This window comes from Myotis nattereri, assembly GCF_964212035.1.
Source record: "Myotis nattereri genome assembly, chromosome: 1".
Classification (NCBI taxonomy): Eukaryota; Metazoa; Chordata; class Mammalia; order Chiroptera; family Vespertilionidae; genus Myotis; species Myotis nattereri.
In genome coordinates this window covers 9845798-9858777 of record NC_138075.1, presented here as the reverse complement: position 1 = coordinate 9858777, position 12980 = coordinate 9845798, and the positions used below count along the sequence as shown (strand labels likewise).

Sequence of the window (12980 nt, the reverse complement as noted above, 5' to 3'; positions counted from 1 at the left end):
TGCCCAAACTGGGAACGACCCAAATGCCCACCAACAGTAGAATAAATGACGTGGAATACGACTCAGCAATGAGAAGGAGCACGCCACAGCTACTTGGAACAGGACGCATGAATGTCACAACATGCTGCCGAATGAAAGGAGACACAGGTGAGGTTCCATTCGTGTGAAGTTCAGAACAACCTGTGCTGCTCAGAGCGACCACCCTGGCAGGAAGTGCTGGGTGGTGGGGCAGGCGCTAAAGGGGGGTACTGGGGTGCTGGTAATATTCTGTTAGAGTTGGATGCTGGGCATGCTCAGCCGGTGAAAACGGATTGAGCTGTACACATAGATTTGTGCACTTTTCTGTGGGTGGGGGTATATTTTCCGTCAATCAAAAGTTTTAAATAGTCAGTATTGTTCAGGCCTTGACTCCGGATGAATGAAATCAGATCTCCGGGTAGAGGCGGGTGTTTTAATATACAGTCAGGGCTGGGAACCGCCAAATTCTCCCAACCTGTTCACTGTGGAGGTGAGTAACCTGTGATGTCAACCGAGGGGCCAGCCTGTCCACGCCACAGGCTCCGTGGACCTGTGCCTGCAGCATCAAGCCTCCCAACTGGGCTGAGATAAGGGCCAAGGAAAAGCACTTCGTCACCAATTTGTATTTATATTTTGTGGGGCCCCTTGTCCTGCCCCAACGTTTGCATTTCTCGGTATGTAGGGGACAGAGTTGCAGAGAAAGCATTGGTTTTGTGTCACCATCACTTGTACCTTGTGGGCTATGGATATGCTCCCCAACCTCTCTGAGCCTCAGTTTCCTTGTCTGTGAAATGGGGCGATGATAGTACTTGCCGGAAAGGCTGTGAATGCAGCAGGACGGTGTTGCCACTTATTAGTCACAGTGTGCCTGGCCAGCCCCCGCCTCTGCTGTCCACCCCCAGCGCACTTCGTGTTCCCTGTGAGTCTTCGCCCACAATGTGAGCTCTTGGTTTGCAGAAGCTGAGTCCAGGCACAAATCAACAAGATTGGGAGAATGGGTTTCCCCAGTTCTGTCGATTTTAAGAGGTTTGTCTGGACTGGGAGGGAGAGGCAAGGCCGAGGGCCACCTTCCAAAGGCCAAATCTGGGGAGGCGTCTGTGACAGACAGCAGAGGGACCTGTGTCCTGCCTCCAGCCGGGAGCGCATAGAAGCAGCAGGACCCCAGGGATGCAGTCCAGGGAGCCCTAGAACTTCTTCCTGCCGAGGAAAATCCCCAAACAGCAAAGAGAATCGAACAGCCCCTCTCCGCACTTCTCTCCTACCCCCACCATGACACAGGATCTGAGAGGGGCTGAGCTTGGGGGGCAGCCCAGCCACAGTGGCCGGGGGGGGGGGGGGTGGGGAACTGGCCCAGCTGGAGACACACAGTTCAGAGTAGCCGGGAGACAGCCTGGGACAGATCCTGTCCTCAGCACCAGGTCAGACCCCCAGAACCTTGGCCTGACACCAGGGAACCATGTATTCACTGAGATTTATTTTCAGGTGGAATATTCCACGTGAGTGTAAAGGCATCTTGAATTCTCCTGAGTTTGAGTTAATAAGAAATCATTTAAGTCGATGAGAAATCATACATCCAGTCTCCTGTCATAAATCCCATATCCTCCAAGGGGAATGGGCCTTCGGAATGGAAATTGTTTGCCATGGAGAGGAATGGACCAAGTGTACATTTCAGCCCATCGACTCCGCGGCCGGGGATCTGGATGCGTATGTGGGCGTGTCAGCACCTGGAACGCCCCGTGCACGCTCCTGGGTGCTCGATGCACCGGGCTGTGTGCGGCCTTTGCCTCCTGACACTGACAGGAGGCGCCCTTTGCTCCCTTGCACACCCAGGGATCCTCTTCCCTCGCCTGGGGGAGGGCCCCGTCTGCTGTGTGCCTCTGCCCAGGGCTGGCCCACGTGCTGGTTGGTTCGTTTATTCCGCTGTCCTTTGTGGCTCCAGCCTCATTGCTCAGCAGCCAGCGGCTGGAACCCTGACACCTGCAAATGTCAGCCTCCGCTGTTTGCTGCAGCCCCGGCGAGTTCTGCAAAGGCTGTTTACACTGAACCCCTTCATCCTTGTCTCCCTCTCCCCGCTCTCTCATTCAGCCCATCTTCCTTCCTGCCTCCCTCCATTCCCCCTTTTCTCTCTAAGTAGCTCCCAGCCTCCCTTCTTTCTCTCTCTTCTCCACCCTCCCTGTCTCCCCTCCTTCCTCATATTTCACTTCCCTCTCTCTCTCCTTTCCCATTCGCCTCCCTCTCCCCCGACTCTCTCTCTCCCTCTCTTTCTTTCAATTCATGCTTTTTCTTATTCCTTTTTCTCTTTCTTTTACTTTATTTTTTCTCCCCCCCCCCCTTCCATCTCTTAAATGGTCACAATTTCTCTCTGCCTTTGTCTTCCTGTTTTTTATAATTTTCTTTCCTTCTCTACATTCATTCCTTATCCGCTCTCATTACCCTCTTTCTTCCCTTTCCTTTCTTCTATCATCCTCTTCATGTTTCCTCTTCCCTCTTCTCACCTCTCCCACCCTGTCCCTCTCCCTTGCTCTGGTTTCTTTATCTCCCAGTTCTCTCTCCATTCTCTTTTTCTGCCTGTCCGTCTCTTACCCTCTGCTTCCCTCTCCCCTCTCGCTCCCTCCGGGTAGTTCCAGAAACATACCCATATATGGCCTCCATGCCAAGGATCACAAAGGATGATGTCACGTGAGGGCCAACGCGCGGAGATGCGCTCCCAAGTGAAGCCGGCAGCTGATGCGCCCTGGAGGAGCTGAAGGCAGGACCACAGCCTCCGCCGTGCAATCTCCAAACAGGAAATCTGAGCTCCATAACATCTTATAGTTTGGCTTGCATCATTGGTCATGCGGTGGGCCCGAAATAAACTCCCCGCTTCAAAGGACAGCATTTCAGAGCGGCCAGGCGGAGCAGCCAGACTCGCAGGGCCAGGGCAGAAGGAACACGCAGGGAGCATGTGCTGAACTCAGACACTCTCAGGAAAATCCTTGCATCCCCCTGAACGGCCCCCTGAGGCAGAGCCTAGCAGGTAATGCACGCTTTCCACGCTCCCATGCAGACCTCAAGCGAGGGTGTTTGGCTGGCCATGCTGCTTTCTTGCGTCTCCTCCCCCCTCTCTCTCCTGCTTTCTTGGGTGATGAAGCATGCCGGTGACTTTCATGTCAGATCTCGGGGACGGAGGAGCCGCCGTCTGCATGTACTCATCCATCCTTGTGAGGACTCTCGCTCAGAATGCCCGTCTGCAGTGCACTTCTAAAAATGGAAATGCAAAAGGAGTTATCAATGATGCTATTGTTGCTTCGCAGGCCTTGGGCAATGTGTGTCAGACAAATGACTTTCAGAAGTGCTTTTATTTCGGGTGAATAGATATTTTCATGCATGGGGGCATCAATTTCATGGAGTGTCTATGTGTGCCCGGTATTGTGGGGCAATAGCAACCAGGGTGCCAGGATGATGGGCCTGCAATGGCCTGGGATTTAGGAGAGGAAATAGAATTTGGAAACAAAACCTAGGGCTCAAGGTAAAGAATGAGAAATGTTATGTGGGAATGCAGAGACGCAGGAATACTGTGCATGTGAGCGTGTGTGTGCGTGTATGCGTGTGAGCATGTGTGTGTGTAAGCATGAGGACACATGCAGCGAGGAGGTGGTCTTTGAAAGGACGGACAGGATGGCATCAGACAGAGGGGTGGAGAGGGGGACTGCAGGTGGAGGGACCGCTTGGCAAAGGCAGACAAGTCAAGGTGGGTCTGGCTCTGTGGACAGTGCAGTGTGGCTACGGCAAAGGGCCGTGGAGGTCAGAAGTCGGGGTGAAGCTGGGAGGAGGAGCTGGAGGCAGATGCAGTTCCCACCAGGTCAGTCAAGAAGACGGAACAGCCCAGCCGGTGTGGCTCAGTGGTTGAGTGCCGACCCATGAACTGGTCACTGGTTGGATTCCCAGTCAGGGCACATGCCCAGGTTGTGGGCTCATTATCCCCAGTGGGAGGCATCCAGGAGGCAGCTGACCAATGATGTTTCTCTCATTGATGTTTCTATCTCTCCCTTCCTCTAAAACTCAATAAAAACGTATTTTACAAAAGAAGATGGGACACATTCTAATTGTTTCCGAGCAGAGGAGGAGCAGGCGGGATCTGACTTCAGGAAGTCAAGGGAATGGACTGGAATGAGGAGGCAGGAGGTGGCGACTGAGGGTGGACAGGTAGATGATGGAGACCCGAGGCTGGGCAGGGGCTGAGCCCCTCCCTTCCCCCTTGCAGGGGGCAGAGAGTAGCTCAATGAAGGGAAAGCTCAGCTCATGCATGAGGTTGGGACCGGAGGAGTTCACAGGGCTTCCGGCAGAGCCAGCTGGGCCAGCACACCATCCACAGGCCTGACCTTTGCCATCAGCGGCCTGGGCCGAGCATAGCGAGGCTGCCAGGGGCAGATGCGCCAATCACTTCCAAAGAAGTCGATGGGTCCCGACAGCTGGTGGCGGGCCTGTTTACAGCACCCCCTCCTTGAGGAGCTGGCAGAGGCCTCCACCTGGCACCACTCTAGTTTGCATCATCCATTCTTGCACAAACAGAATTTGATTCCCAGCTTCAACACCTCCTAGCTGTCTGGCTTTACGTACGACCCTTAACCTCTCGGAACCTGTTTCCACATCTGGAAAATGGGAGTGACAATCACCTCTGACTCATGGTGCCATGAGTGCCTCGTGGGGGAGGGGGTCTCCTCTTCCTCCTCCCTCCCTATGATCCACCCCTGGAGACCTCACAGTGGATGACAACACAATGAACTCCCGTGAGCACTCCCCGGGCACTTGCTGCGAGCCAGGCACTGAGCCCAGTGCCTGTGGACATTTTCTCATTGACTCTTCTCAAGGGCATTATGAGTGAGAGGTGATTGTCACTCCCATTTTCCAGATGTGGAAACAGAGGTTCCGAGAGGTTAAGGGTCTTGCGTAAAGCCAGACAGCTAGGAGGTGTTGACGCTGGGAATCAAATCCTGGCCTCTTGGTCTATTAGTCTCCAGTGCCCACCTTCAATGCTACTGCAGCTGCCCAGGGGGCTGACACAGCAGTAAAAGGACCTGTCCCTGGCACAGGCAGGGGTCATCAGATGCCTGTCTATCAAGGACAGGCCAGACCCAAGAGAGCCTCCCAAAGGAGGCACAGAAATCTCCTTCCACTGCCGAGCTGCAGGGGGGCAGGCTGCCTGGAGGAGGCAGCTGTCACAGGACTGGTTTTACTGTGACTTCTCATCCTTAGCACCTGCTCTTGGACTAATGCTCTGGAACGTAATGAAGTTGTGAAGAGCCTTGTGGTTGAGGGGAATGTGTGGGGAGTTGGTGGCGGCGATGTGAAAGTGAGTGGCTCCTTACCTGCCTGCACTTTCTAAAGAAGAGGACACGAAAGAGGGGTGGGAAAGTCAGGAAGACAAGGGAAGTGGAGAGAGGAGAAGGAACTGATCTACATAGAGGCAGGAATCGGGGGGACAGAAAGGAGAAAGATCTCAGATGACTTTGCTGTGATCTCCATTAAAAGATTTGCAGCCAGCCCTGCATTTGGGCCCAAGGGTGGGGAGTGGGGAGTGGGGAGTGGGGAGGGGCTTTGGGAGGGCACCCCTACCTGCCCGTCCCCCTGAGCCTTCCCACTCTGCCTGCAGTCTGGGACTGGAGCTTCCAGAGCCCTCTGCTGCCCAGGGGCCTAGGTGAGGGGCCATGTTCTCCTGGTGCCCAGAACAGGGCTGGGCAAGCTGCCCTGGGGCTGTGGAGGGGCGGGGGCAGCGCTGTTGGAAGCTCAGGCTGGACTGGCAAGCCCCGCCCCACCTCACTCCCATCCGGGCCGTTGGCATAGATGGCAGAGCCTGGTGTCCCCTGAGCCCTGGGCAGAAGCTGGGCCAGGGGCCTGCAATCCTGTGTGCAGACCTGCATGTGGCCGGACCCCACCGATGGGCCTGGTGCCGCAGGAGGCAGGAGATGGGCCAGGGGAGGCGCGGGAGGAGCAGCTGTGCTGGGCCAGACCCTGCAGGGCCAGGAGGGCAGAGAAGTGTCCCCCGCTTGGGGGGCTAAGGTGAAGGTGAAGGTGACTCAGGGACCTGGAGAGTCAGCAGCTTGGGTCCCAAAGAAATAAAATGGAAAGCTGACATTCTTTGAGGCTTTTCTTAGCTGGTACTCATGGCGCCTCCATTTCAGATGGAGTCTTAGATAGATGCCCCCTCCCTCCCGATGGGCACAGAATGTCTGGGGGCGTGGGAGTGGGAGCAGAGCCTGCTTTGACAGGTTCAAATCACTGGCTATCATCTCCCACCTGGTGACCTTGGGCCTGTCATGCCCCTTCTCTGGGCCTCAGCTCCCCCCGCCCGCCCCCCCCCCCCCAGCTTCCAGGGAGAAGAGCCTGTGTGGGGGGTCAGCTGAGGCCTGCAGCCCTGAGCAGATTCCCTGGTAACATCAGCAACCCTGGCCCAAGCCCGGAGGCCTAAGGTCCTGGCGCCCGGGGAGCCAGAGCTTTAACCAGCATCAAAGTCTGGGATTAGTGATGCTGGGAGGAGCTCTTAGCATCTTTAGAGCCTGGACAATAGGCTTAAACTCCCAGCAGCTGCGAAGCCCTGGACACCAGCAGCGAGGCCTGCCAGCACCGCCCCTGGCAAAGGCCCACCTGGGGCTTTGACCGGCCCCTGTGTGTGGGTCAAACGAGGTGGCCTGGATTCCACTCTCCCAAGGCCGGCTCATCCCTTAGCCAGGGCAGAAACTTCCAGAGTAACTAACCCCTGGCCACTGCCCAATTCTCATTGTCAGAGGGTCTGATGAAAAGAGGGGCAGGCAGGCCTGACTCCATCCACTCTGCCCCTTACAGTCTGGGCCTCAGTCTCCCCATCTGGCCAATGGGAAGAAGCTTACCCCCATGCCCACCCCAGGGAACCGAGAAGGTCAAGTGGTGCATTTCTGGAACGTGGCCGGGAACAGAGCAGGGACCCACAAGCACCGGCTGTATTTGTGGTTCGGGTTTGAAAGCAACGGGATCAGGAAGGGGAGAGAGCTCGTCAATGGCTACTCCCTCGAGCCCTCCAGCTAGAAGTGCTCCCTCAGAGTTCGCAGGACCCTTCTGGAGAGGGGAGGGGCAGCAGATCAGAAAGATAAGCTTCGTTATAAACTCACTGGCCATTTCCAGGGACAGGGCTGAGGACCCCGGGGGCCAAGGAACAGCCCAGGCCAGTGCCCACTTCCTCACGTACCCCAGGCGAGCCCAAGCGGCCAATTGCTAGGACTGCCTTTGAGTAAGGGCTGTGTGATGGTTGGAAGACCTTGAAACTTTGGGGATAAGTAGATAGATAGATAGATAGATAGATAGATGGATGATAGATAATTTTATATAAACTGTGCCTCAGAAGTTTCCCGACACTGTAGGGAGACAGGCCCATAGCAGGCAGAGCAACAGAATGTGAGTGGTGCCCTTTGAGGCACCTCAGAATGCCTCAGCCATCGAATCAGGAGGGCTTCCTGGTGGAGGAGACACATGAACTGCATCTGGAAGGATGACTGGCCAGGTGACGAGGCAGAGAAGGAAAGGAAAGGAAAGGGAAGGGAAGGGAAGGGAAGGGAAGGGAAGGGAAGGGAAAGGAAGGGGAGGGAAGGGAAGGGGAGGGGAGGGGAGATGAGCAGCGGTATTGGCTCCATCTATAAACAGCCTAAGGATGGGAAGGGTGGCTTAGATCAGCCTGTGTGCCTTCGACTTGCAGGAGTGACCCAGACTCACACTCCTGACCCAAGTCCCTGGCTGAGGGGGAGCTCGGGGTCCTAGAGGATGGCTGCCAGTCCCTTCTTGCCCCTGCCCTCCCAGCCATGTTCCATACCACCCCCATTTTTTTATAAGACACCCAGGGAGCCACTCTTCCCATTGCAGCCCCCAAACCGTCACAGACTCCCACCTCCCCTGGTGCCAGGCCCCACTACCAGTTCCCTGGCTGTCAGCGAGCCTGGATTTGTGGGGAGGGGAAGGAACTGAGTGCAGGAAGGACCACTTTTTCAAACGCTGTTATTTAATCTTCACCACAGCTCTGCAGGGCCCATGTTTCTATGCCCATTTCACAGGTGTAGAGACTGAGGCCCGACATAAAAGAGCACTGGTCTGCGTGTGTTTCGGCGTTAACTCGGGGAACCCTGTCACAGCCACTGTTACCCCCGTTTTGCAGAGGCCGCCTGGGACAGGCGGGGGCTCTCCTGGAGCCGTTGTTTGGGACGCTCTGAAGGAGGTAAAAGAGGTGGCCCCAGTTTTGCTTGTTGCAAGCCGGCTGTGGACTGGCCGCCCTTGAGCACCGCTCCCTCTGCAGGCCTTAAAGGGGCAAAGCCCACTGCACTCCCGCTTTCCCAGGGAAAGGCTATTTTTTGTTCCAACTGGCCGTCCAGGGGCTCCCTTGAGACTGCTGGCCTCTCTCCCGGACGCAGGCCTGGAACTTGGCCCAGCCCCAGGCAGAGGCCTCAGAAACCAAGCTGGGCAGCGTGAAGACGAGGGGAAACTGAGGCCACAAGAGGAGGCAGGCAGGACCTCTGACGCAGCCCCACCCTCACCCTGCCATGACATAGGTACTCTCATTGTGCCCATTGTACAGACGGAGAAACTAAGGTTCTAAGAGGTCACAGGGCTAATAGACGGTAAGGCTGTGATTCGAACCCGGCCAAGCTGACCCCACAGGCGACTTCAGAACTGCCGCTTCTGCTGAGGCTGAACTGCCCCACCTGCTCTCGGGGAGAGGCCCCCATCCCTGGCAGACACCCCAGCCTGTAATTGCATAGGCCCGGTGACGGGGAGTCCCCTCCTGAAGAGCCTGGCACCACGTGAGGCCCAGCGCTAAGCCTGAGCACACGGAGCCCTCTTGATTCTCCCACAAACCCTATAACAACAGCATTCACTAGTGCCTCCGTCCTGTGCATCAGGATTCTGTAGATGAGGAACTTACCCAAGGATCCTCCCAAACGGAGGATCTGGGAGGAAAGCAAGCGCTGGCCAAGCCCTCGAGGGGTAGGGGAGTTCACCTCTCAAAGGCAGAGCCCTCGCGTCCCTTCAAGGTCGGCCCCACCTCGTCCATCTGTATGGGCACCTCGTCCAGGTGTAGGCCCGATGGTCGGCTGGATGAGGAGGCAACATTGCCCCCACCTGCTCAGATCCCACGTGTGTGCCCCGGGTGTGTGCCAGTTACTTGGATCAGTGTTCTTGGGATTCCCAGAAGGAGCACTGGATTTGAGTTTGGAAAACTGGGCTCCAAATCCTATCTTTGCAGCTTTTCTGTGCAACCCCTTCCCTTCCCTTCCCTTCCCTTCCCTTCCCTTCCCTTCCCTTCCCTTCCCTTCCCTTCCCTTCCCTTCCCTTCCTTTCCCTTCCCTTCACCTTAATTGCCTCATCTGTAAAATGGGAGCATCAAGTCTCCTGGAAGGAGTGGAGGTGTTGCAGAACTAATCCCAGTTAATTCAACAAAAAACAACAACACTCTTTCCTCGGGCCATGAAATAATTGACAAATGGAAAAGATCTGAATACCATCTGAGACATGGGGTAGGATCTGGCAAGTCTGGAATTGTCTGCAGACCATCACCTGCTGCCTTCACCTCCCAGAGCATCTGGTGAGGGAAAGGCACACAGCTGAGTGCCGTCCCTATGCCTACGATCAGCCCATATCAGGGCCAACAAACGCCTTGGGGTGAGGGCCTGGAGGGTTCCCATCAAATGCTTGCTTTCACCCAGAGCCACAAGAAGGCTGCAAACCAAGCACCCCCTCTAATCATTTATTCTCATCTGCACACAGGCCGATCTAAGCCGCCCAGGCTGGGCTACTCAGCTTCAGGTGCAGGCCCTGCAGCTCTGCTCACTCGGGGCTCCTCTGTGCGGCTGGGCTCAGGCTGCCCGGGTGTGTTCACTCTGGGGCCCAGCGCAGGGCAGTGCCTCCAGGGGGAGCTCCTCTCCCGGCGATGGCAGAAGAGCAAGCCCCACAGCACAAGCCAAGTCAAGTGGCCGCTTTATCACGTCCACCAGCATCCACTGGCCAGAGCAAGTTCATGGCCAAGCCCAGTCTCAATGGGGAGAGGAGAGGGGCTACTCTGCCTCCAGGGAGAGGGGTGAGCATTTGCCAAGCAAACCAGATTATAGCACTAGTATTTTGGATATTTTTAAAAAGACCTCATGTGATTCTCATGTTCAGCCAGGGCTCAGAACCATAGACCTACGGTCACGCTGCTTGTCAGCCAGTCAAAACGAAAATCAGGCTTAATTAATTTTACTTTATTTCCTAGAAGCAGTTTGACTCAACCAGTGTTTATTTTCCCTGGAGGCATGTGTGGGTTTGTTTGTGTGTGTGTGTGTGTGTGTGTGTGTGTGTGTGTGTTGTTTTTAATGAGAGTCCCTGGAATTAACACAATTTTTTTTTTGACAATTTTTTTTAAACAATTGATTTTAATTAGCTCACGAGCTTTTAAGTAACAGGCCCGTGTATGAGCCCTAGCGCGCAGTGCCGAGAAATGGAAAAATGCCGGGAGAAGATGTTGTTGGGTAATTGGAAGGAAGGAATGTGAGCGCTGTAGTGAACGCTCCGTGAGGACAGGGATTTTTGTCGGTTGGCATCATTGTTGTATCACCAGTGCTTAGACCAGTGCCTGACACAGAGTCAGTGCTCAACAAGTAATCCCTCATCAGTGGTGCGTGCATTCATAGCGAGAGGCTTCTGGAATGGAAGACTGAATGGTGGATGAGTGGATGGTTGGTGAGATAGGTAGATGTATAGTTGGATGGATGGGAGGAGGGATGGAAAATGGATGGGTAGGTGGACAGACAGAATGAACAGAGGGTGGATAATGGAGGGATGGGTGGGTGTTGGATGACTGGATGGATAGGTAGATGAGTAGATGGATAGGATCATGAAAGGTTGGATGGGCAGATGGGTGCATGGGGGGGATGCATAAAAGGACAGATGGGTGGCTGGTTCATAGGTTCGTGGATGCCGGAAGATAGCAGAGACTTCCCAGTGGGTAAACATAGGTGCTTTGCAAAATTGTTAGTGACCAGGGTGTTTTGGTCTCCTCACAGGGTTTTCTGATTTGCTGTTTCCTCCTCCCCACCAAGTGTCTCCACTGGAGACCGGGGTGAGAGGTGCAAGAGATGGCCACGGAGATCAGTGCTCCGGGCACACAGCGTGCCATTGGGAACGAAGAGTACAGCCTGTACAGCAGCCTGAGTGAGGAGGAGCTGGTCCAGATGGCCATCGAGCAGAGTCTGGCCGACAAGACCCGGGGCCCAACCACCACTGAGGCCTCCCTGTCCACACGTGCCAACCGCCAGCCTGCCCATTTCTACCCATGGACCAGGTAAGCCAGGAGAGGTCACCTGGGCCGTTCATAAGGTGCCGATCCCAAGTGCTACTAATCCAAATCCAAAATGATTTACATTTATTATCTGGACTTCCTGAGCTCTGACAGCGCCAGGTGCTGGGTGAGGTGCTACATGCACTTTGCCTCATTGAACCCTCTTACGAACCTTCTAGGAGGCTCTGTGCTAGATTCCCATTTTACAGATGAAGAAACTGATGCTCAAGGCAGAGTAACTAGTCTCAGACCACACAGCGAGGAGATGGTGCTGCAGAGCCTGGGCTGTGGCTGGGCCTTGCACTGCTGACTGCATGCTTGAGTGCAGTGGACGGATACCCGAGTCTGCCCAGAGCTCCCAAGCCCATCTGTGCAGTCTCCCTGGGGAAACGTGTCTGAGAAGCAAGTGACATCTTCCCAGCAAGGCGATCCTGCCCCCTTGCTCTGCACCCCCGTCTCAGCATGACCCCATCCTCCTCCCAGCAGCACGACCAGCTAGAGCAGCACCCCAACAGAGGTATGAGACAGGCCACAGTTGCAATTCCACATACACCATTTTTTTTGTGGTTTAAAAAAAATATTTTTTTTATTGATTTCATAGAGGAAGGGAGAGGGAGAGAGAGATAGAAACATCAATGATGAGAGAGCATCATTGATCGGCTGCCTCCTGCACGCCCCACACTGGGTGCCCTGACCGGGAATTGAGCCGAGACCTCCTGGTTCATAGATCGATGCTCAACCACTGAGCCACGCCAGCTGGACTCCACATGCACCATTTTGAATGTCCCAAGAGCCACATTACAAAGTAGAGAGAAACAGGTGGAATTAACTTATGCCTAAAATGTTATCATTTCCACATCATCAATATAAAAAAAATCACGAAAAAGATGTGTACATTCTTTTTTTCTCATATTAAGTCTTTCGAATCTGGTGTCTTTTGCACTCACACACATCTTGACTCAGACTCCCCACATGAGCAGCGGGGGCCATAAGGACTCCGTCTTGGTAGGCGGGGAGCCGGGAACATGATTAAGCACTGGACCTTAGATGCTTTTAGGAAAGAAATACATACATTTAAAAGATGCTCTGCTCGCCAGGAGTCCAAGTCGCGTGTGTGTTGGGAAGTGGGTGACGGCGATGGGAAGGGCTGCTGCAACTGTGTTATCTTGGGGCCTGGGCCTCAGACCTCATTGTCTCCAGCAGCTAGCTGACTCCCTGTGTGGCCCCTGGCAAGTCACCTCACCTTTCTGAAACAGAGTCTCCTTCTCCAGTTATAATAGCAACAACAATAAACAGACCTTTCCTGTGTCCAGCCCCAGCTGATAGGGCGGAAGGGAGGTGATGGTGCGACGTTGGCCCTTGCCCAGGCTGGACCATCTCTGCGAGGCAGGCTGGCCAAAGGCCTGGGCCGTCTGTCACTGGGGAGTCCCTTCTAAAGGGGAAGGCAGGCAGCCTCCTTGGGCAGCTGGGAGGCTCCAGGTTATGGAGCTGTCCCTGAGGACATGCCATCTGGGGACTCAACCTGAGAAACAGAAGCCCAGAGCCAAGGACTCATGGTGACCTGTGCTCTGGGCCGCTCTGGTTCCTGTCCTGGCCAGTTCGTTCAGCGTCAGTCAGACCACAGCTTCCTCTTTCTCAGGAGGGATCA

The 12980-nt window shown here is 54.9% G+C and overlaps 1 protein-coding gene across 2 annotated transcripts in view; it reads left to right on the top strand.

The window, feature by feature from the left end:
- The first annotated feature begins 2744 nt into the window (after positions 1-2744).
- Positions 2745-12980, top strand: part of ASB2 (ankyrin repeat and SOCS box containing 2) — a 35342-nt gene continuing 25106 nt past the window's right edge. The window contains exons 1-2 of one of the 2 annotated variants that reach the window (XM_081111979.1): positions 2745-3034; positions 11058-11335. In XM_081111979.1, the coding sequence (XP_080968105.1) occupies positions 11130-11335 (206 nt within the window). In that variant the 5' untranslated portion in view covers positions 2745-3034; positions 11058-11129. Of the gene's footprint in view, positions 3035-9783; positions 10094-11057; positions 11336-12980 lie in introns of those variants that run through there. The other variant, XM_081111980.1, reaches the window with a different exon arrangement.